General features: G+C 44.2%; 1 protein-coding gene across 3 annotated transcripts in view; it reads right to left on the reverse strand.

Moving 5' to 3' along the window:
* The window catches only part of Afg1l (AFG1 like ATPase), a 161,205-nt gene that overhangs the window by 26,301 nt on the left and 113,236 nt on the right, over window positions 1–21,668 (reverse strand). For all 3 annotated transcript variants that reach the window (XM_021174127.3, XM_085842799.1, XM_085842800.1), the window contains 2 exons: window positions 1,304–1,374; window positions 947–1,047 (listed from right to left, as the gene is read on the reverse strand). In XM_021174127.3, the coding sequence (XP_021029786.1) occupies window positions 947–1,047; window positions 1,304–1,374 (172 nt within the window). The remainder of the gene's footprint in view (window positions 1–946; window positions 1,048–1,303; window positions 1,375–21,668) is intronic.

Genomic DNA, 21,668 nt, shown 5'->3' on the forward strand with positions numbered 1-21,668 from the left:
CTCAAAACAGCTCTGCTTGGGCTAGCTAAAGTCAGGAATCAGGACCAGGGAGGATGCTCGATTGAGGAACTCTGTGGAAAGTTACTCGAATGCCTCGGGATTTACACTGGATAATCACATTAAATATTCTACTGAGCACTGAGGCCCCCACACTTTGAAAAGACTTCATTATTTACAGAGGATTTGTGGTCAAAGACGTTCTGATATGTGTGTGTGTGTGTGTGTGTGTGCATATATCTCATCTGTGAGATAAACTGTTTCTATTATAATACCAGTGTCATAGTTTTTTTTAATTGATGTTCTTTCACCTGGCCAGCAGCTCAGACAGCATGGCAGCTGAACAATGAATCTGAAATATGCAGTTTTTAACCCTCGTCTCCTGAGATCACAGTAAAATTGCTTATCTTGCTTCCCACCCCCACTAATCTCACCTCATTTTTTTTTCTCCTTGTAAAAAAAATTATTCCATTTACCATTTATTCCATGCATCCATGCTCAGGCTGGAAGGCAACCTGTGGGAGTTGCTCTCTCTTCTTCCACCATGTGGGACCATGGAGAACGGAGCTCAGATGGCCAGGCTTGGCTGCAAGTGTCCTTACCCACTGTGCCATCTTGCCATCCCTTACACCTGTTTTCCTTACTCCCCTCACATGTGACTTTCACAATAAAGCCATATATGACACTGATTTTGCTTCTGTTTCCAGCAACAGTTGACAGTTGTCTCTGCATTTCTGATTTTTCCTGAAAGCCCTTCAAAGAGCAGATTTTGTGCCAGGACCTACAAACATTGCTCGGTAAATGGATGAAAAATGTCCTTTAGGGAGATTTCTTCCTCCGTTCTGACTCTGTGAATGGCGTTTTAAAATCTGAAGCTGGCTGAGGGGAAAACATGAAGTATTTTAACATGTGAAAAGGCCAGTGAGTCTGGCCAGGCCTGGATACTTACTCTCTCACACAGCTCTTCAAATGTGCAGTCGGCAACGCTTCCACAGGCTTTATTCAGCCGCAGCTCTCTGCCTTGCACTTTCAGAATCCTTGGGCTAGTTACTATGGGAACATGAACAAAGACTCAATCTTGTCTGGATAATTACTATAAAATTCATCTCTTACAGATAGGAAATGCATAGCTTGATGAATAATAGCACATGATTCAACACATAAATTAGAGAAAATGCTGATACAATGACGGCCACTTGAGTGTGGCATCAACCCGTATACAGCAATGGAACTTATTAATTGGTCAGTGGAGATTGGGCATTGTGTTCTAAATGTATTCTCTTTCAAGAGAAATTAACTTACGTACAATCATTTTGTTTCTGAGCCAGCTCATCAAACAACTTATCCACGACGGCCTCCACATCAGCCTCACTTGTGCTACAGTGAAAAGAATAATAGAATATGAAATTAATAACACTTGAAGCCAACATCAAACAGCTGCCTGAGCCTGCTTAGCTTTTTGCCCATAAAAAAGGAGAACAGGATGTTATGCTCTAAATACAAACATTAGATTTAGAATACACTTAAAAGCAGAGAATATTAACTCTCAGGTAGATGATCCTGCCTTATTTGCATACATTGAAAGACTTCTGAGCTTCTAGATGTTTCCAGTAATGAGACAATACAGGCTGAGTAAATCCATTAATACTATGTGTACACAATGAGAAGAAAGCTTCTGGCTCTCTCTTGCATGCAAAACAAGAGCAAATAGGCAAGGCAGTCAAGCATCCAGCAAGTATCCTTTGAAATCGCCATTGAGAGGGTACACGTGGAATTAAAGATTGAGGGTGTTTTGAGAATGAGAAAAACCAAGTCAAGCCACCGGCTGAGAGGATCGAGCTCTCAGGATGAGATCACTAGCTTAAAACACCAACTTAATCGGCACCTCAGAAACTTTATCAGACTTCTGTGCGTCTGAACACATTCAGGACAGCTTTCTGTCAGGATAAGGACAAGAACAGACTCCAGTTTCTCTCAAAAATGTCCTTGTTGGAATCCCACCCCCGCCCCCTCCTTCTGTGAGGCCCTCATTGCACAGGCTATGGAGTGAGTCTTACCACCCAGTCTTTTGTATTCTAATTAGAAATCACCATATGGTTTAAGGAGCTCACATATAGAGATGTGATAGTGCTGTGGCCCCTTTTCTTCTCACTTTTTTTTTCCAAAGAAGGGTTGATAAATTAACAGTCAATAGGAGAAATAACTGGTAGAAGAAAGGCCATTCCAAAAAACCCTTCAAGTGCGAATCTAAGTTTCCTCTCATCCCGCACACAAACTTGCACAAGATGACCTGACAATATGCTTAATTTTGACACAAATCAATCTTAGCTAATTGTGGAAGTGACTGACATCCTTTCAATTTTATTGAAAACTAGTCATTAAGATAAGTTTAGACTAAACAAAATCTTTCTTAGCAGGTTGCTGACATTTAACACACAGCCACGGAGCTCCTTAGCTGCAGCAAATGCAGCAACTTAGAGCACAGCTGCAGTCAGCACAAAGAGGCCGCCCACCTCTGCAGGTTTCCAAGATATCATCTGCATGGTTGACGCCATAGGGAGCGCCACCTGAGTTTCATAAAGCCCTATAAGACCTTCAGGTTAAGGCACATTAAAGGAACTAAATGACGCTATGGAAAGAATGATTTAAAGACAATCACCAAAAAAAAATTTTTTTAAGTAATTTTTAAAATTATGCTTGCATTCCATGTGAAAGCCAGAGAAAAACTTGTGCGAGTTAATTTTCTCTTTCTACCCTGTGAGTCCCCAGCTTCATCTCCGGTCCTAAGGCTTGGCAGCACTTTTATCAGCCCTGAAAGCAAATTTAAATATATCAAGAGACCCCGCAAAGTCAATGTCCATGTCACACAGACCACATGGGATTCAATAGAACAATTCCTACCATGCAGTAGAGTTACACACAATGTTTTTGAGAAGGGATGTGCACGTGCATGCTCCTGTGAGCATACACACGCAAGCACACGTATGTATATACAGGTGTACAGTGTATGTGTGTGTGAAGCCAGAGGCTGACATTAGGTATCTTTCTCAGTTGCTCCTCAATTGGCTAGAATGACTGACCGTGAACTGCAGGGCTGTCTGTCTCTAAGTCTGCTCCCCACCCCCGCCCCACCTCCAGCGCTGAGACTGCAGAAGTGGGACTCTGCGCCCGACTTTTATATGGGTGCTGGTGATCCAAACTCAGGGCCTTATGCTTGCATGGCAAGCACTTTACCAGTTGGGCCATCTTTCCAAACTTGATTTAAAAATAAATAAATAAATAAATAGGTGGCACTACATAGCCCAAGCTGACCTTGAACTTGTGTTCCCCCTGCCTTAGCCTCTACTGTCCCTGGTTAATGATCTACTTAAAAATTACTTTACTTATTATTCGTGGTGTATGTTGTGGGGGCGTGCTTTGCCATGTCAGTTTGCCATGGGTTCCGGGGACTGAACTCAGGCCACTAGGCTTTCCCAGCAAGCCCTTTTACCCACTGAGCCATCTCGCTGGTCCTAACGATGCACTTGTCGAGGCATATAAACTGGAGCAAGGAGAATAGGGACAGAGCCTATCAGGACAGTACCTGCCTAACGCACACCCGCATGCATGACACATACGGAGACAACCACTCCTTTACGACATTGTTAGATTTCATGTTGCATTTTGTTTTGTTTTGTTTTTTGGGGATCCTGCCTACCATGTAGTCTAGACTGGCCTATAACTTGCAATCCTCCTGCCTCTGTCTCCTGAGCACTAAAATATAGAACTGTACCATCACACCCAGCACAAAATTATTTTTATTTTAACATTGTCTTATAAGAATTTTATTACCCTACTGTAAACAGATACACTGATGTCCCAAAATAGAAAAAAGGTATTAGTGTTAAGTGGTCCAAAGCCAAAAGCATCTTATAAAAGTGACTGACTGCTGCCCATGGAAGCTAGCATGCACTTGGGCATAGGAGTAAGCTTTACTGCTGAGGCCAGGCCAGGCCAGGCCAGGTGCCTCATTTTCACATTGCCTTAAAGCACGTAGCATGGGTGGCTATGACACATTTCCATGTGTTTACACTTAACCAAATTGATACAAAATAAAGGCAAGCAGAAAGGAAATTCTTACCATAAACAGATACTCTCAAATTCCTTAACAAATAACCTTTTATCTCCTTATCGTCCCTCCCTCAGTCTACTCAGACCCCAGCATTTTTATATATATTATCATGTATGGATGTAGGATGTATATGTGCAGGCACGTGTGGGCCACGGAGCACAGCAGAGGCCAGAGAACAACTCTGTGGGTCGTCTTCCCTTTGACCTTTACATGGATGGGGGTGGGGGGAGGGTGGCGGTGTCAAAGGGCGTCCTCCAGGCTTATGCAGCAAACGCTTTACCCACTGAACTGTCCTGCCAGTCCGCATTCTCTTTATTAAAGACAAGCATTAAAAAAATAAAGAGAAAAAAAAATGAACTACCTATTTACATTAGCCTAAAAGGAGCAGTTACCTATGGTACGTTTCCAAATCAAATTTAAGCAGCTCTGAGTATATCTTGCACTTGCCACAAAAACCTCGGGCGATTCTAGCCTTTTCAGTGTGCAGAGCAGCAGAAGCCACCCTTCATTGGACTGCTCTGCGTGGCGAGCTACACTTGACTCCCGTCTCACCATGGGGATCCTAGCACTATCACCGGATAGTCACCGGAGAGAATGCAGATACTCAGAACTATGTCACTTATCCAATCAGAATATGCAGAGACATAAACTTTCTGTATGATAGAAAATATAAATACAGCATGACCAAAGTGGGAGCGCTGCGATAATACTTGTATCACAGCATATACAAATTTATCACCATATAAAAACTTCCACAGAACAACTGCCGAAGGACTCCCAAGAAGCTGCATACAACGATGGTTAAAAGGGTAAAGAGCCCATCGCTCCCTCTCACCAAGTAATAAATGCAGAAAAGAAAAAAAAAAACAATCATGCAGGTGTGGTGTTGCCTGCCTATAATCCCCACCCTTGGGGGCTGAGGCTAGAGGATGGGGAGGGGCAAGAGGATGGGACGGGGGGTGGGGTGGGGTGGGGGGAGGCAGGAAATGGCCCTTGTAGGCTCCCTGATGGGGTATGCTGCCAGGTGGAGGGCATGTGAGGAGTACAGGGACTTCATGGATAGATTAGTGCATGGGGGCAGGGTGGAAGAGACATGTTTAGCTGTGGGCTTGGTTGGAGAAGGGCAGGCTCCTGCCGGTCCAGGTTCCCCCCACCTTCTGCTTTACCGTATACCTAGAAAGCAACAGACTCAAGAAGTGTGGGCAGAAGCCTCTGAGACCATGGGACGGAATAGGTCATTCCTCCTTTCTATGTTTCTGTCAGGTATGTGTCACAGCGCTGTGACATCTAAGTAGCTCAGTGACGGTGCTGATGGCAACGTTGAGAGGCAGCCTGGTCAGTCGATCTGTTCCTGAAGTCAGAGTTGGAATAGAACCACTCCCTAAATGTCTGTGGTGTTGGGAGCCTAGTGGTGGCTTGCTATGACCTCTACAGATCCCGAAATAGAAAATTCTGCAACTCTTTCTACAGATCCTGAAATAGAGAGTTCATGGTTGAACCTGGTTAGTGTAGACCCCTCCCCCTGCCCACAGTGTCCCACTTCTGCAGTTAGGCTCCACTTCCTAAAACATCTACAACCTCCAACAGCAGGGAGCAAACACACACGCCTACGGGGACTTTTTACACTCGGTCCGTCCATGTCCATTCATAGGACAACACTTAAGAAATACTAACAGATAACTTCTGGGAGAAAGGCTTAGCGTGACACAAAAATGAAAGGAATCTAAACGGGCATCCAGTGATGGGGAATTTGATTAACTAGTTAGATCCATTTATCAGACGGACTATCAAGCAGTTGAGGATTCCGTTATTCGTGGTTGGTTCATTCATGCGTCTCACAAAGTTCAGAGAATTGCTAACTTCCTGCCATTTCTAAAGATGCCAACGAGCCTCTAAAAACTGGCTCCAGCTCTTGCTGTCACAATTATAGAGGCTCCCTCTCACCTCCCTCTACCATTCCCCATCTTCCGTGCACCACGATGTCTTCATAAAGCAAGGGAGGGGATCAAGAGTCACTGGCCTCTGTGGCCAGCGGGTCTAATGACAGCCTTTCCCTTTCCTCGTGTCATTTTGAGTTAAACCTCTGTTTCCTACTTGGGTTTCCAGATGGGAGCTCTTAGATGCTGCTCTGGCCACCATGCCTTTGCTCGACCACCATGGATTCTAACCCTCTGGAACTATGAGCAAAATAAATTCCTCTGTAAGTTGTCTGGGCTGTGGTACAGCAATGGAAAAGTAGTACAATACCAATGTCCAATGTGGTAGATATTACCATAGTTTACACTTCAACTGGAAGTGCACAGGAAAGTCCACACCTTCTACAGCCTTACAGTCCTGAAACCCTTGTTCCATTGTAATGATCCTGATGCGTGCATTATAAATGGCTTCAATGTCAATACCTAGAATTCTGCAGCTCTTTCTTTTGAAGTGATTATGGTGTGTACATTATAAATTGCTTCAATGTAAGTTGCTTCAAATTATTTCTAGGTATGAATAGAACATAAAATCATATATAATAATTTAATAAAACAGTTAAGCTAGAAATCCTTTCTTTTTTTCCCAGAATTTTTAAAAATAAAATATCATGATTATATAAAAATATGTAAAATTACATATCAAAACATCTAAGATTCTCCTTACTATTTTTTTAATTTTTAAGACTTGTTTTTATTTTATGAGTATGAATGTTTTGCCTGCATGTATGTCTGTGCACACATAGTGCCTTCAAAGGCCACAAGAGGGCGTCAGATATCCTGGAACTAGAGTTACAGATGGTTGTGAGCTGCGATGTAGGCACTGGGAATTGAATCCAGGTCCTTTGGAATAGCAGCCAATGCTACCAACCACTCAGCCATCTCTCCAGCCTTCACCCTTGGCTGCTTTTAAGCAGAAAATTTCAAGTGTACAACACTATTATAAAAACTTCAGCCCAGAGAAAATACATTTAAATTCAAACAAAACAAGCAAACCGAAGAAAGGAAGAAAGGAAGGAAGGAAGGAAGGAAGGACATGACCTTTTCCATGGCAAGTTAGAGGAGCAGCAATGGCTTCCCCATAGTTCACTTAAGGGACAAGAACATTACCTTAAACTAAAAGTCTTTATTCAGAAATGTAACCAGACCCATGTAGCTCTAATAAGGACTAGGATTTGCTAGGTTTTTGATTGGTAAATTTGGGATTTTGAAAGACTTGGTTTCATTCTTTGTATGGATGTGTGTTTGTGGCATGCTGCCTTTGTGGAAATGCTCCCAGAGGCCAGAAGAAGGCAATGAGCCCTTTGGACCAGGAGTTACAGGCGGTTGTGCGCTGCCCGGTATGGATGCTAGGAACCAAACCAGGGTTCTCTGCAAGGACAGCAAGTGATTGTGAACGCTGAGACATTTCTCCAGATCTTCATAAGTGTTTTAAATAAGCTTTTATGAATATGTGTTATACAGGGCCTTTTTCCTAAAGACCTTATAACAAAGAATGGTTAGGTTATATAACGTAGGTGGCCAATCTCTATGACAGAGAGCTGGGAGCTCAGCCTCAGAACAGCCTAGTCCAGAGGGTTTGGGGACTGGAGAGATGGCTCAGTATCCATGGAAAACCGTGAGCACGGGGGCATACACCTGAAATCCTGACACTGGGGTACTGGACATATGAAGGCCCATGGGGCGTGCTAGCCAGCAGAACTGGTGATCTCCATGTCCAGTGAGTGGCTTGTCTGAGAAAAAAAAAAAAAAAAAGATGGAGAGAGGCCAAAGAATACATCCGTCATGGACTTGTGACCCTCATGTGCACACACACACACATGTGCACCTGTACAAATATACAAACACACACCTAACCACATACCCCAACAAAATGAGCTTAATTCCGAGTTTTCTCTTGGAGCTACAAAAATGTATGTAGCAATGAAGCAAATATCCCAGTCGGTTTTCTGTAGTTCCATTCCAACCATAAAGAGGCATATCCTGGAAGGGAGGAGTAGCACTGGAGGGGGGGAGTAGCACCAAAATGGCCAGAAGACAGGGACTGAGGCCAATGTTGTGAACAGTATGGCCTTCCTCTCCTGAAGGAAGCCGGAGTGAGCAGCAGCGAGGGGTGGGGTGCTGTGTAGGGGTAGAGCGCCTGCCGAGCTCGCTTGCACAAGTCCCTGGTTTGATCCCCAGCCCTGTGAGAATTAACTGACTTGCTTCAGTTCCCTGGAGACAGCTGGACTCTGGGTAATGGCTCATGGAACAACACTATTAAATACTAGGCCTTTGTGTAGATAAGATGCAAGAAAAGAAAGTCTGTCTGCGGCCAATCAGAAGTTGACACAGACGGAGCATTGGGGTCACTTGTGATCTGAGGCAAAGTCACTCCTTTTCCAAAGCTTGCTCCCTCCCCTGAGGGCTTGGGCAGCCAGAGCACACCACAGCCTCCTTCTCTTCTGCTCCGCCTGGCCCTGAAACCGGGCCAGGCCATCTCGTAGCTCCAGTCACCTTTGTTCCCCTCAGGAACTGTGCTCGGGGCAGCTTTCCATTTTCTGTTGAGCAGTACCACTGTGTCTTTAAGTCAGAAAAGCCCTGGAATCAACCACTGTTGAGTTGCCAGGAAATCCGCACCAACTCCCGCAGGAATCTTGAGTACAGTACCTGGATTAAAAGCCTGCTGGCTTTGCGCGTATGAGAATTGTGGTTTGTCTTTTCCACATTAAATCGGTAAACAGAAAAGAAAATAATCAGGCATTCCAAATTTGAAAAAAAAATTTTTTTTTACACCTGAAACCGGGCATTCAATGTAAAACTTAGCCTCAAAGAACCAGAACATGTCGGAAAAAGAGCTTATTATTACTGGATCATTTGAAATTCTCAACAAAAAAATTCCCAAACACTTGGAGGTTTCTGGAAGAGGGTCACGCATAATTTAAATGGAAATTCATTTCTTCAAGCACCTCCCACTTCATTAGGATTGACTCAAGGGAAGGGAATGCTAGCCACACTCTGCTCCTTTGTCCAGTTTCAAAAAATCAACAGCTTGTTAAGGTATCAACAAGTAGACTGGGGCTGGCTTTCCTCAGTCCCCCTCGCTCGAGTGCTCGATGCCAGAGAGCCAAAGTTGATCTGACAGAGAAATTTCTCCTTCCTCTTGGGGTTCGTTGCCAAACTTTCCTGGCAGACTCTTCGCACTCCGCCGATGCCTTGTGCATTCATGCTGTATGGCTCTTTGTCCTCGTACCAAACAGAATCTGGGGCTGGAGGCAGGTCTAAAATGAAGTTGGTTTATACTTGCCTTAATATAAAACAGGCTTGGTCGCGTTTCAGATCCTGTAGGTGTGTTTTACATAACGGGAATCGGCTGTCCAAGTGGAGCTTTAGCCCCGCCATTTATCTTCTCCATCACGTACAGGCTTAATTGACTGCTCAGAGATGCATTTCAATCTGCACTTTCCCACCCTTCTCAGTCACCTGCTGAAGAACTTACCTGGGTCCATTAATCCTGACCTGCATATAATGCAGAAAGTACAATCTCTTCTCAAGTTGCAGGGCTCCCCCCGCCCTCTTCTCCAGATAAAATGTCTACTAATTTTCTATGTCACGGTTTCCTAAGAGAAGTCGGTAGCTTAACGTGTGGAACTTCAGTTTGATACATTTAAATTTTTTTCCTTTTGTATAATTTTAGAAAGGCAAAATGAACAAAAAGTTGAAAAAAACAATAAAGAAAAAAAAAAGAACAGTTGAATAATGAGGAAGAGAGTCGGGGGAGTTTTCAGAGCTTTCTTTTAAAAGTCCGTATATGTAACTAAGGACCTGGAACTCTGCCAGATCGGTTTTTCTAATACTAGAGACTGACTTTCAGTTCAAACTGTGATCTGTTTGAAGATGAAATAACAAGCAGACAAAAATGCTAAGAAACCTGAGCTGGGCATCATTGCTCATGACTATGATAAGAGGATAAGGGGAGATAAGATAAGAGGAGCTGAAGCAGGAGGATTGCGTAAGTTCAAAGGCAGCCTGGACAGGGCTGAACAGGACCTGTCTTAAAAACAGGGCAGGGTAAGGTAATGGTAAGACTGAAAAATTGTATGCGCATGGCCTGCTCACATAGTGTATGTTTACAGACCACTATCTACAGCTGGGTACTTCTGCCAATGCGGTTAAGCTGGGAATGACGGAGCAGCTTGCTTCTGTGACAGCAGCCTAAATGTCCTGTGGTGTGAGATTGTCATATGCAGCTCAATAGAGAAGGACAGAGCTACGATGGATAGATTCAGTTGCTCTGGACGTCTGTATACGGGCTCTACTTTGCTGTATCATTTGTTAGGTGGATTTCAAGCAGTGCCACGCACTTGGTATTAATTTCTCATTCAGTAGCCCTTGAGTTAATGTGTGATTAATTACTACTTAAGTGTACATCCAAATTATGTCAAATAGAACACTTCTATGGCTTTAACAGCTAAAAACTTGAAAAATACTTTGTGTGATTGTGTTTTATGGGATATAAAGCAGGAAGCTGCTGTTTATAATATATAGCTGTTTGCATCAGCAGGAAGAAGGGAAAGAAATGGTCTTATTATCAAATAAAGTGGGCGCTAAGATACTAAAATGAGTAATTCTAATCTGAAAGCCTAGATTTCAGCTTAGGTGTGCTCAATCTTAGACTTTACACAAATATTCCAAAGCAAAACAACAAACAACTCTAAAATCTGAGATACTTGTAAGCATTCTCGATAAGGAATATTCAACCTGTCTGATGAACAGCTGCAAAGTAACAAATGGGCTAGCCTGGGGGAAATGTACACATTCCTAGAAAGATACAGACTACTGAAACGACCCAAGAAAGGAAATGTGGAAGAAAAGGGGGTTCTCCCAAACTTGTTCCGTGAGACCAGCATCACCTGCTATCAAAACCAGACTAAAGTATGTCCAGAAAAGAAAACCAGTGAGAAATATTTCTTCTGACTATAAACATAAGACTCCCCAATAAAGTCCTGCAAACCCAACCGGGCAAGGCACAACGGGATTGTGCACTCTGATTACTACAGCTTTGAGCCGGTGCCCCCTCGAGACGCGTGCGCTCTCACTGGGGTTAACTTAGGTTAAAGGCGTGGTGCCCAGCTCCCAGCTCTACGGGGAGTAGAGGAAGCTTTGGGGGCAGGGCCTTCCCTAGAATAAGACACAGAGACACTGATACCCTTGCCCCCCTCTCTCCTGCTCTCCCCTTCCTGCTTCCCAGCTGCCTTTGCCCCACTGCACTCCCAGCCACAATGTCCAGCCACCCTCGCTCGACACAGCCCTATGGCAGTGGGTGCCGCTTGCACATGGATGGAAACTGTGAAAGCATGGGTAGAAAGAGGCTCTCCTCTTGCTAAGGGGCTTGGCTCAGATGCTCAGCTAGGGGATGGAAAGCTGACCAGCATGACGGTATTGATGGCAGAAATGCAAGGCTAGTCGAAAACCTAAACATTAAATAGTGGCATGTGTTAATATAACAATGGACCCAAAACACACAGTTATCTTAGTAAAAGCAGAAAACGCATCTCACCGGATCTAACATCACAAAAAGGCTCGACAAACCAAGAAAAGAATAAGATGAACTGGTAAGAGACATCTACAAAACCCAGACAAAAGTATAAGTGATAGCCAAACTGAAGTCACTCGATGTAGGCCAGAAACTAGAAGAGCTTTTGTCTCTTCAGTAATGTACTAGAAGGAAAGTCAGGCAAGAAAAATAAATAAAACATGTTCAGCTTATCCTGAATTTGGAAAATTCTAGGACCTCTTCTAAGAATCTAATAAGCCAATTCAGCAAGATCAATATATTAAAAAAATTCATTTTATAATAGTAATAAAGACATTGAAAATAAAATTGAGGGGAAAATCATTTATAGAGCATAAAAAAAGAATAAAGTACTAATGTGAATGTAACAGAAGAACTTTAAAGCATATTGTATACTGGAAAGGACAAAGCACTGTTGAAAGACATTAAAGGCCAAAATCAATAGGCTTTTCTAACTGTGACATCCAGTGTGGGACTCAAAATACAAGCACCAACATCTGGGAGAAATACCTGACTTATGATTGTGTGGTATGGTGAAGAGGTCCCAAGATGTCCCAGACAACTTCTAACCCAGGATGTTGCGACCTTCCAGGCAGGAACTACCACCTTGCCAAAGTTTGGCCAGAAAGACGGTTCAGTTATTAAGAGCCCATACTCTTGCAGAGGACCTGAGTTGGATTGCCAGCACCTCCGAGAGGCAGCTTACAACTACCCATAACTCTAACTACAATGCTCTGGCCTCTGCGGGCACCACACTCATATGCACACATTCACAAACAGACAAACATATACACATAATTCATAATCAAAATTAAGGGGCTGGCAAGGTGGCTTAGTGCTTAAGAACACAGGTTGCTCTTCAAGTAGACCCTGGTTCAATAGCCAGGACCTAGGTGGTGGCTCACAACCATCTGTAACCCCAGTTCTGGGCGATCAGACACCCTTTCTAGCCTCTAAGAACAGCAGGCATGCAGATGATACACAGACATTCATGCAGGCAAAAACCTCCAAACACTTATAAAATTAATTAAAATTTTAGTCTAAAAAAATGATGCCAAGGTTTTAGGTGTGGGAAGGAACAGCAATGAAGCTAAGAAACATTACTGACGTGGACCTCACAGCGGAAGCGTGAGAGGCGTTTATAAAGACACCGCAGGAGAGAAGCGGGGTGTTTCAGCTACGCTGAAGCGGGTGTGAGAGTGTGAGCTTCATCTTTCCCTTCAGGTCTGTCTTCTTTAGAGAGTCTGGCCTTAGAGCACCGGGAGCTTTTTTGTGCCAACTAGTTGTGGCTCCTTTAAGAATTGGAATTCAAAGATATAGCCACCAAAATGATTCTTTTCTCAGAAGAGATGCTTCTGGGAAGGAAACCTAAGAATGGCTGTGAGAAGGAGCTTTTACTAAGAAGAGTTTAAGAAGAAACTGATTTTTGAAATCTGTTCAAAGGATGGATGTGTGATACACACACACACACACACACACACACATGCCAGGTGAAAATTGATGGATACAGGTTGTGTCTAAAGTATTCCAAGTCATATCTTCTTCATTGTGGGAGGTCCCACAATCCCCGCACACCATGTTAAGACAGCCATGGAACCCTAGAGCACTAACAGTGGGCTCACAGGCATGCTGACGCAGTGATGTCATGGTGGTGACAGCTGTTGAGACAGACTTCTAGAAGTCTCTATGGTCTTTATTCTCCTATACACTGAGCTGGGGTGCTGAGAAAGCAAGGCCTTCACTCTCCGCAAGGTTGCTCTGAGATGAGACAGTGTTACCCATGAGACAAAAGGCAGACATGCTTCTTTCGGGCTGGAAAACGATAGGTTCCCCCCAAGCTCAGAGCTCCTCTCCTGTCACAGGACTCAAGGCCTGCTCTGGAGACATCCAGGCCTCAAGAAAACTCCCTTCCACCCCAGGGAACCTGGGCACCAGGAAGGAATGGCATATCTTAATACTCAGGCTGCTCTTTGTACCAAACTAATAAAATCCTGTCTTTCTAACCCAAATGTCTTGCTTCTTGTACTGGCTGGTTTTGTGTGTCAACTTGACATAAGCTGGAGTTACCACACAGAAAGGAACCTCCCTTGAGGAAATGCCTCCAAGAGATCCAGCTATAAGGCATTTTCTCAGTTAGTGATCAAGGGTAGTAGGGCCCATTGTGGGTGGTGCCATCCCTGGGCTGGTAGTCTTGGTTCTATAAGAGGAAAGGCTGAGCAAGCCAGGGGAAGCAAACCAGTAAAGAACATCCCTCCATGGCCTCTGCATCAGCTCCTGCTTCCTGACCTGCTTGAGTTCCAGTCCTGACTTCCTTGGTGATGAACAGCAGTATGGAAGTGTAAGCTGAATAAACCCTTTCCTCCCCAACTTGCTTCTTGGTCATGATGTTTGTGCAGGAATAGAAACCCTGACTAAGACACTTCTGCCAAGATCCACAAACTACGAGGCGGCGATCTGTGAACTCAGAGGCAGAGAACATAAAAATCCCAGCTCTGTGGAATCTAAGCATCGTTTTGATTTGCATTTCCTTGATGACTAAGGGTGCTAGACATTTCTTTAAGTGTTTCTTGGACATTACAGATTCCTCTGTTGAGAATTCTCTGCTGAGTTCTGTACCCCATTTTTTATTGTGTTTTGTGGTTATTGGTATCTGACTCCTTGAGTTCTTTATATATTTTAGATATTATCCCTTTGTTAAATGTAGGGTTGATGAAATTCTTTTCCCAGTCTGTAGGTTGCTGTTTTGTACTATTGACAGTGCCCTTTGCCTTACAGAAGCGTTTCAGTTTTAAGAGGCCCCATTTATTGTTGATCTTAGTTAGTGTCTGAGCTAGGTTTTGGTTTTTTTTGTTTGTTTGTTTGTTTTTGCTTTTTTGGTTTGTTTTTTTTTTTTTTTACAGGAACTTGTCTCCTATACCAATGTGTTCACTTTCTCTTCTATTAGATTCAGTGTATCTGGTTTTATGTTGAGGTCTTTGATCCACTTAGACTTGAGTTTTGTGCAGGAAGATAAACATGGATCTATTTCCATTCTACATGCAGACACCCAGGTGGAGCAGCACCATCTGTTGAAGTTGCTCTCTCTTTTCCATTGTATGGTTTGGGCTTCTTTGTCAAAAAACGAGTGTCCATAGGTGTGTGAGTTTATTTCTGGATCTTCAATTCGATTCCATTGATCAATTTGTCTGTTTCTATACCGATACCATGCAGTTTTATTACTATTGCTCTGTAATACATCTTAAAGTCAGGGATGGGGATACCTCCCTGTCTTAGAGTTTCCATTGCTATGAATAGACACCATGACCAAGGCAACTCTTATAAAGAAAGGACAATGCTTAATTGGGGCTGGCTTACAAGTTTAGAGGTTCAGTCCATTATCATTAAGGTGGAAACATGGCAGCTTTCAGGTAGACACAGTTCTAGAGAAGGAACTGAGAGTTTTACATCTTGATTCAAATGCAGTCAGGAGAAGATTGGCTTCTAGGCAGCTAGGAAAGAGCCCAACCTCACAGTGACACACTTATTCCAACAGGGCCAAATCTCTAACAGTGCCACTCCCTATGAGCCAAGCATATTCAAATTACCACATTCTACTCCCTGGTCCCCATAGGCTTCTTCAAATACATGAGTCTGGGGGTGGGGGGCAGCATACCTAAACATAGTTTAATGAAAAATACATTTAGTCCAACTTCAAAAATCCCCATAGTCTATCATAGTCTCACCAGTGTTTAAAAGTTCAAAGTTCAAATTCTCTCTGACATTCTCTTAACTGTAGTCACCTATACAGTCAAAAAGCAGATCACATACTTTAAACATCACAGGATATTTGCATTATCACTCCAGAATGTCACAGTGAGGAAATCCTGGAACAAAGAAAGAGCAAACACCAGCTGGGCAGACTCCAAACTCTACATCTCCATGTCTGATCCCCAACTCCTTTCAGCTTTACTGACTGCAACACAGTTCTTTCTCTTGGGCTGGTTCCCCTCCTGGTTAGCAGCTTTCCTTGGCAGGCAGCCCATGGCTCTGGTATCTCTACCATCTTTGGGTATCCTAGGCAAAGTCAACTTTACAAATTCTTATTCCAATGTCTGGGATCAACACATGATCTTCTGGGCTCCTCCAAAGGGCTTACATCACTTCTCTAGCTCTGCCCTCTTTAGCACTCTAGGCTCTGGTTGACTCCACTCTACTGCTACTGTTGTTCTTGGTGATCAATGGCACTGGCATCTCCAATCCACTGGGGTCTTCCACTGCATAGACTTCACCAATAGCCTCTTATAGGCTACCTAATGGCACCAAGCCTCAACTTCTTTGCATGAACTGGTCTGTCAACTGTAACTGAGGCTGCACCTTCACCAATGGCCTTCCCTGACCTCTCAGTGCCAAGCCTCAGCTGTTCTCCATGACCCCTTCATGCCTTCAAAACCAGTACCACCTGGGTGATTTTTAAGTATTACAACAGAAATTGGCAGTGGACAGGTGGGGGGCATTTCTAGGAGGTGCCAGAGACCTGGGTGGAAGGAGGCCCTAGGGAGTCTATAGGGGTGACTCTAGCTGAGACTCTTAGCAGTGGGGGATATGTTGCCTAAGTTGCCACTGCCTGTGGCCAGGCAAGACTCCTAGTGGAGGGGTGGGGCCAGCAACCTACCCATAAAACCTGCAACCCAGAATGTGTTCTGCCTATAAGATGTCCAGGGACAGGAACGGAGGAAAGGCAGAGGGAGTGTCAGCCAATGACGGGCTCACACTGGGACCTATCCCATGGGAAGAACCAATTCCTGATGCTACTAATGATACTCTGTTATACTTGCAGACAGGATCCTAGCATAACTGTACCCTGAGAGGCTCTACCCAGCAGACAGATTGAGATGCAGAGACCCACAGCAAAGCATTAGATGGAGTTTGGTGAGTCTTGTGGAAGTGTTGGGAGAAGGACTAGGGGACTGAGAATGTTGGGGGCTCCACAGGAAGACCAACGGAGTCAACTAACCTGGACCCTTAGGGTTCCCAGAGACTGAACCACCAACCCAAGAGCTGTGACTAACCCCCAACATACACACATGTAGCTGATATGCAGCTTGGTCTTCATGTAGGTCCCCCAACAACTGGAGTGAAGGCTGTCCCTAAAGCTGTTGCCTGCTTGTGGATCCCATTTCTCTGACTGGGCCAGCTTGTCTGGCCTCAGTGGGGGAGGGTGCACCTAGTCCTACACTGACTGGATGTGCCAGGGTGCATTGGCTCTGGGGGGGGCTCCCCCTTCTCAGAGGACAAGGGGAGAGGGAATGGGAGGAAGAGCTGTGGAGGCGGGGATCTGGAGGAGAGAAGGGGGTGATATTAGGCTGTAGAGTGAATAAACAAATTAATGAAAAGAAAAAGAGATACCAGGTCTGCCACCTATCCCTGCTCAGTTCAAACTCTTCCTGTGAGCAGTTAGGGAGCTGTCTCAGTGGGTGTGGTGTTTCCTGTGCAAGCCTGAGGACCTGAGCTCAGATGCCTATAACCATGAACAGCCAGGTGCAGTGGTGTGAGCCTGTGAGTCAAGCACTGGGGAGAGGATCCCAGGAGTTTGGTAGCCAGCAATTCTAGTGGAGATGCTACACCCCAGGTTCAGTAAGAAAGACTCTTACTCTTACTCAAGTGTGTGTCCTCCACACACTTGCATACTAACAAACACACACACACACACACACACACACACACACACACACACGATATGCCCCTGTGGTGATATTAGGAGGTGTGACCTTGTTGGAGGAAGTCTGTCACTATGGTGGGTGGACTTTGAGACCCTTCTAGCTGCCTGGAAGACAATCTTCTTCTGCTGTCTTTGAATGAAGATGTAGAACTCTCAGCTCCTTCTCCAGCACTCTGTTGCCTAGACACTGCCCTGCTTCCTGCCATGATGATAAGGGACTGAAACTCTGAAACTGTAAGCCAGCCCAATGTTGTCCTTTATAAGAGTTGCCATGGTCATGGTGTCTCTTCACAGCAATAAACAACCCGTGTGCATACAAATACATTGCACTTAACGCACTATGCGCATGTACTCACACACATACACAGACACACACACAATTTAAAAGAAAATGAAATCAAATCTTCCCGTGAGGCCACAGCTGCTGTGCTGAGAATGGAGGTTGTATGTAAGTTTGGGAAAGATGGATTGTATGCCTAAGAACGTCCCAGTCTAGATCCTTCCAGACTTATCAGAAAAGCCTAACACTTATCAGTTCCTAGAAGCAAATGAAAAACAAACAGAAAGCTAAGGTGACCGTGGGTTCTCCTGTTGCAGAAGAGACAGCAAAATGGCCAGGGAAGCATGCTTAGGGCCACCTCCACAGATGTGCCCCCTGCTGGACAGACTTGTTCATCACATACACAAAATGATAACTCTCTCCTGTTACCAGCCCCACGCAAAGAGCTAATGTGAGGCAAGGAAATTCTCTGGTCAGCGCGAGACAGGCCACGCTTGGCAAGCTCCATGAGAGCCAACGTAAGTCAGCGGTCTGAGCAGCCACCCAGACCCAAACGAGAACTCCAAAACTTAACCAAAGTGCCTGGGCTTTCACAGACCTCCTCGGCAAGAATCCAGAGAGAGACTGTGCTTATCCAAGGACTAAAGGTTCAGCCACTGCAGGAGGGATTACAGGACAGTGACACCTGGTTTCAGCCAGGTGCAAATTTGAGCATTTACATTCAAACTCTGTTGCTGATAACTTGCTAACATTGACCTAAGCTTAGCTTAGCACAGGTAGGATTAAAAACTCCTTGGGATAAAACAAACAAACAAACAAACAAACAAAACAACAACAATAAAACCACTCTGGAACCTACTTAGAAAGACACTCTAAAGGCTGGGGAGATGTTTCAAAAACTATACATGCTTTCTGCCCAAGCTTGAGTTTGGATCCCTGGAACCTAGTGTAAAGCCATGTATGAGGATGTATGCCTGTAACTCCATCATTCCTATAGCAACAGCATCATTCCTGGAGACAGCGGAGTCTACTAGAGCTCAAGGGCCAGCTCGCCTAGAGCATGCAGCTCAGCAGCACACAAGACCCTGACCGGAAGAACTGAGAAGGTACGGGCTGATGCCCAGGGCTGCCCAGTGACCTCACATGCATGCCACGGCACAAGCACAGACACTGAACACACATACACAAAATTCCAACTGAAATGGACGACAAGCAAACAGGCAATGTCTGTGTGAACCAGTTCTCAGAAAGCAGACAATATTCTGAACTGTCCACCTTGTTCCATGCCAGCTTTGCAGGTTGTTTTGAGTGAACTCTCCAGTAATTTTTAGTATTATTTGGATTCTAGCTTGGGACATTTTTCATTGCCTCTGGAAACCTGAAGAAGTAAAGTGCTGAGCTAATGAATATTTCTAGTCTAGTCCCCACCCCCTAGTCAGAATACACTGATGTCGTCATTTAATTAACGATCATGTATGGGATTTTTTTTTTTTTCTAAGAGAACTGACAGTAGGTGCTGTCCCTGAGGGAGAAGCTAGGATTCTACTTGTCAGGCAGGTGGACTCTAGTGAAACTGACAGGGAGTAGCCTGGACCCATATATTTAGAAACGGACTTTGTCCAGAGAGTAGTGGAGGGAAACAGGTTTTGGCAGGGCAAGAGCACACAAGAGTCTGTTATAAAGGGAAAGGTACTAAGTTTTTCTATAAGCTGGGGCTGGGGGCACAGGCCTGTAATCTCAGATACTCAGAAGGATAAGGCAGAAAGCTCCCAAGTTCAAGACCTGCCTGAGCTCAGAGACAAGGCAAGGCTACATAGGACAAGTGAGTGAGAGTCTCAAAACAAAAGTCCAGAACCTGGAGGGGACGGCTCAGAGGCATGGCTGTATGAGCAAAGGACCTGGACTCTGCAGCTAGCTCCCATTTCAGGCCACTTACAACCACCTGCATGTCACTCCAGCTCTTGCTCTCTCTCTCTCTCTCTTTCTCTCTCTCTCTCTCACACACACACACACCTGCCACCACCAGATAAATCTGTATACATGATTTAAAATAATAAAAGTAAATCTTTTACAAATAAATAATACATAAAAAGTAAGATCCCAGGGCGTGGGGTATAGCTTATGGTATAGGGTTTGCCTAGACTCTGTGAGGTCCTAAGTTTTATCTTTAACACCACAAAAAGAAAGACCAAAAAAAACAAAACAAAACAAAACAAAAAAACAGTTAAAGCAGAGCCATTGTCATGGCCGAAGGGGACTGTCTCTCACTCTGCTGTGAAGGAGTTCTGCCTGTGGGCTCATTCGAGGAAATGAGGGGGCCACCCTGAGCCTCCTTCCCCACCATTATTTCAGGGTTCCCTTGTACATCCTGGCTTCCTGGACTCCGAGATGTTAGTGTGAGCCTGTGTTTTCCCACTGCATGTCTTAGAAACTGAGTTTCCCCCTGCTAGAAATGCCTCGCTTTGCGGTCAAAAAGAATGGCTCAGGGATACTTGCTCTCAAAGCTGACTACCTGATTTTGATCATCAGAATCACAGTGGCAAGAGTGAGTCAGCTCCCATAAGCTGCCTCTGACCTCCACACACGTTCCTGAGAAACGTGTGTCAGGGCATGAATTTTCATGTAAGCATGTAAACACATACATACAATCAAAAAAGTAAATAAGAAAGTAATTAAAACAAGTAATTTTTAATAATTAAAAATTAAACTAAAATCACCCTGATTTTATCAGAAAAAGAACTGGATACCCCCAGGGTTAGGTAAAATGTCTATGCTTTCAGCAAAAGCAGCCTTTTTACCTCAGGAAACCCTACTGAGTCCGTGTTAGCACCATGACAGAGACGTCATGATGCAGACTTGAGTGTGTGTGAATACGTGCACGTGCGTACATGCGTGTGCATATGCACGTGTGCACGTGCCAGAAGACGATGTCTGGTAACTTCCTTGATCATCATTTTGAGACAATGCCTCTCATGGAACTTAGAACTTAGAGATCTGACTACTTGGGTGGCCCAGTACGACTACACGGGCAGCCCAGTACGCCTAGAGCCTCAGGTCTCTACACACTAGTGCTCGGCTAACTAATACATCTGCCATGTCCAGCTTCTCTGTAGCTGCTGGAAGTAGACTCCCAGTCCTCATACCTGCACAGTGAGCTCTGTGCAGACAGACCTAGGCCCCAGCCCATTTTCTTCACTTAAGCAATTCCTCACTAAGAAATATGTTAATGTTTCCACAATACTTTGCCTCAGAGCAGGGGATACTCCTTTGAAAAAGGAATAAAGGAAATAACCATTTGTTGACAAGTATCACATACTGGAAACATGAAATAGGCCACAGCAAGTCAGGGAAAGGTTATTAACATCAGAAAGATAAAAGACCCAGAAAACCTCAAGATAAAAGAAACTGGGAAGAAAGCGCCCATATGAAAGCAGACAATAGCATTCAGAGAATTGTTATGAATTATAAAGTACTTTAAAGACAAAGTACTTACGGGCGGATGAAGCAGCATCTAAGATAATCACCAGCATCTAAACGTTAGCTGCAACCGTCCCTTTGCTCTGATATAAAGTATGCAATTTTAATTATGTGATTTTCCTGGCTAATTTCTGCTTCAAAAACACCAAGTACTTCTGCTTACAAGGCGGCAAGACAAGAAGTTTTCTCAACCTCTCCTAGGCCACGTTGTCATCAAAATTCAAATTACCAGAAACATGCTCTTTAGTTAAATTACAATTAGGCCTGGGATGTAGCTCCTGAGAGCCCACTGTGCGCCCAACGCTGCTGGCAGATACTGAACAACAGTCGCGTCTGGAAAGCACTTCTTCCCGCCCGGGGTCCTCACAAGTGACATCTTCAAACAAACCTGTATTTGTTTTCTCAGCAATGACTGCATGTGCTGAACACATCTATTATTATAAATTGCTCCTACTAGGGAAAATCTTTTAAAGGACTTCAAGATATACTCTGTTGTATTTGCATATAGGATACATTTTATATCAGTTATGCATAGGAGTCAATCAACAACAGTAAATATAGACAGATTGTCCAACAAA

This window comes from Mus caroli, unplaced genomic scaffold, assembly GCF_978045245.1.
Source record: "Mus caroli unplaced genomic scaffold, Mus_caroli_1 scaffold_9, whole genome shotgun sequence".
In the NCBI taxonomy this organism is placed as follows: Eukaryota; Metazoa; Chordata; class Mammalia; order Rodentia; family Muridae; genus Mus; species Mus caroli.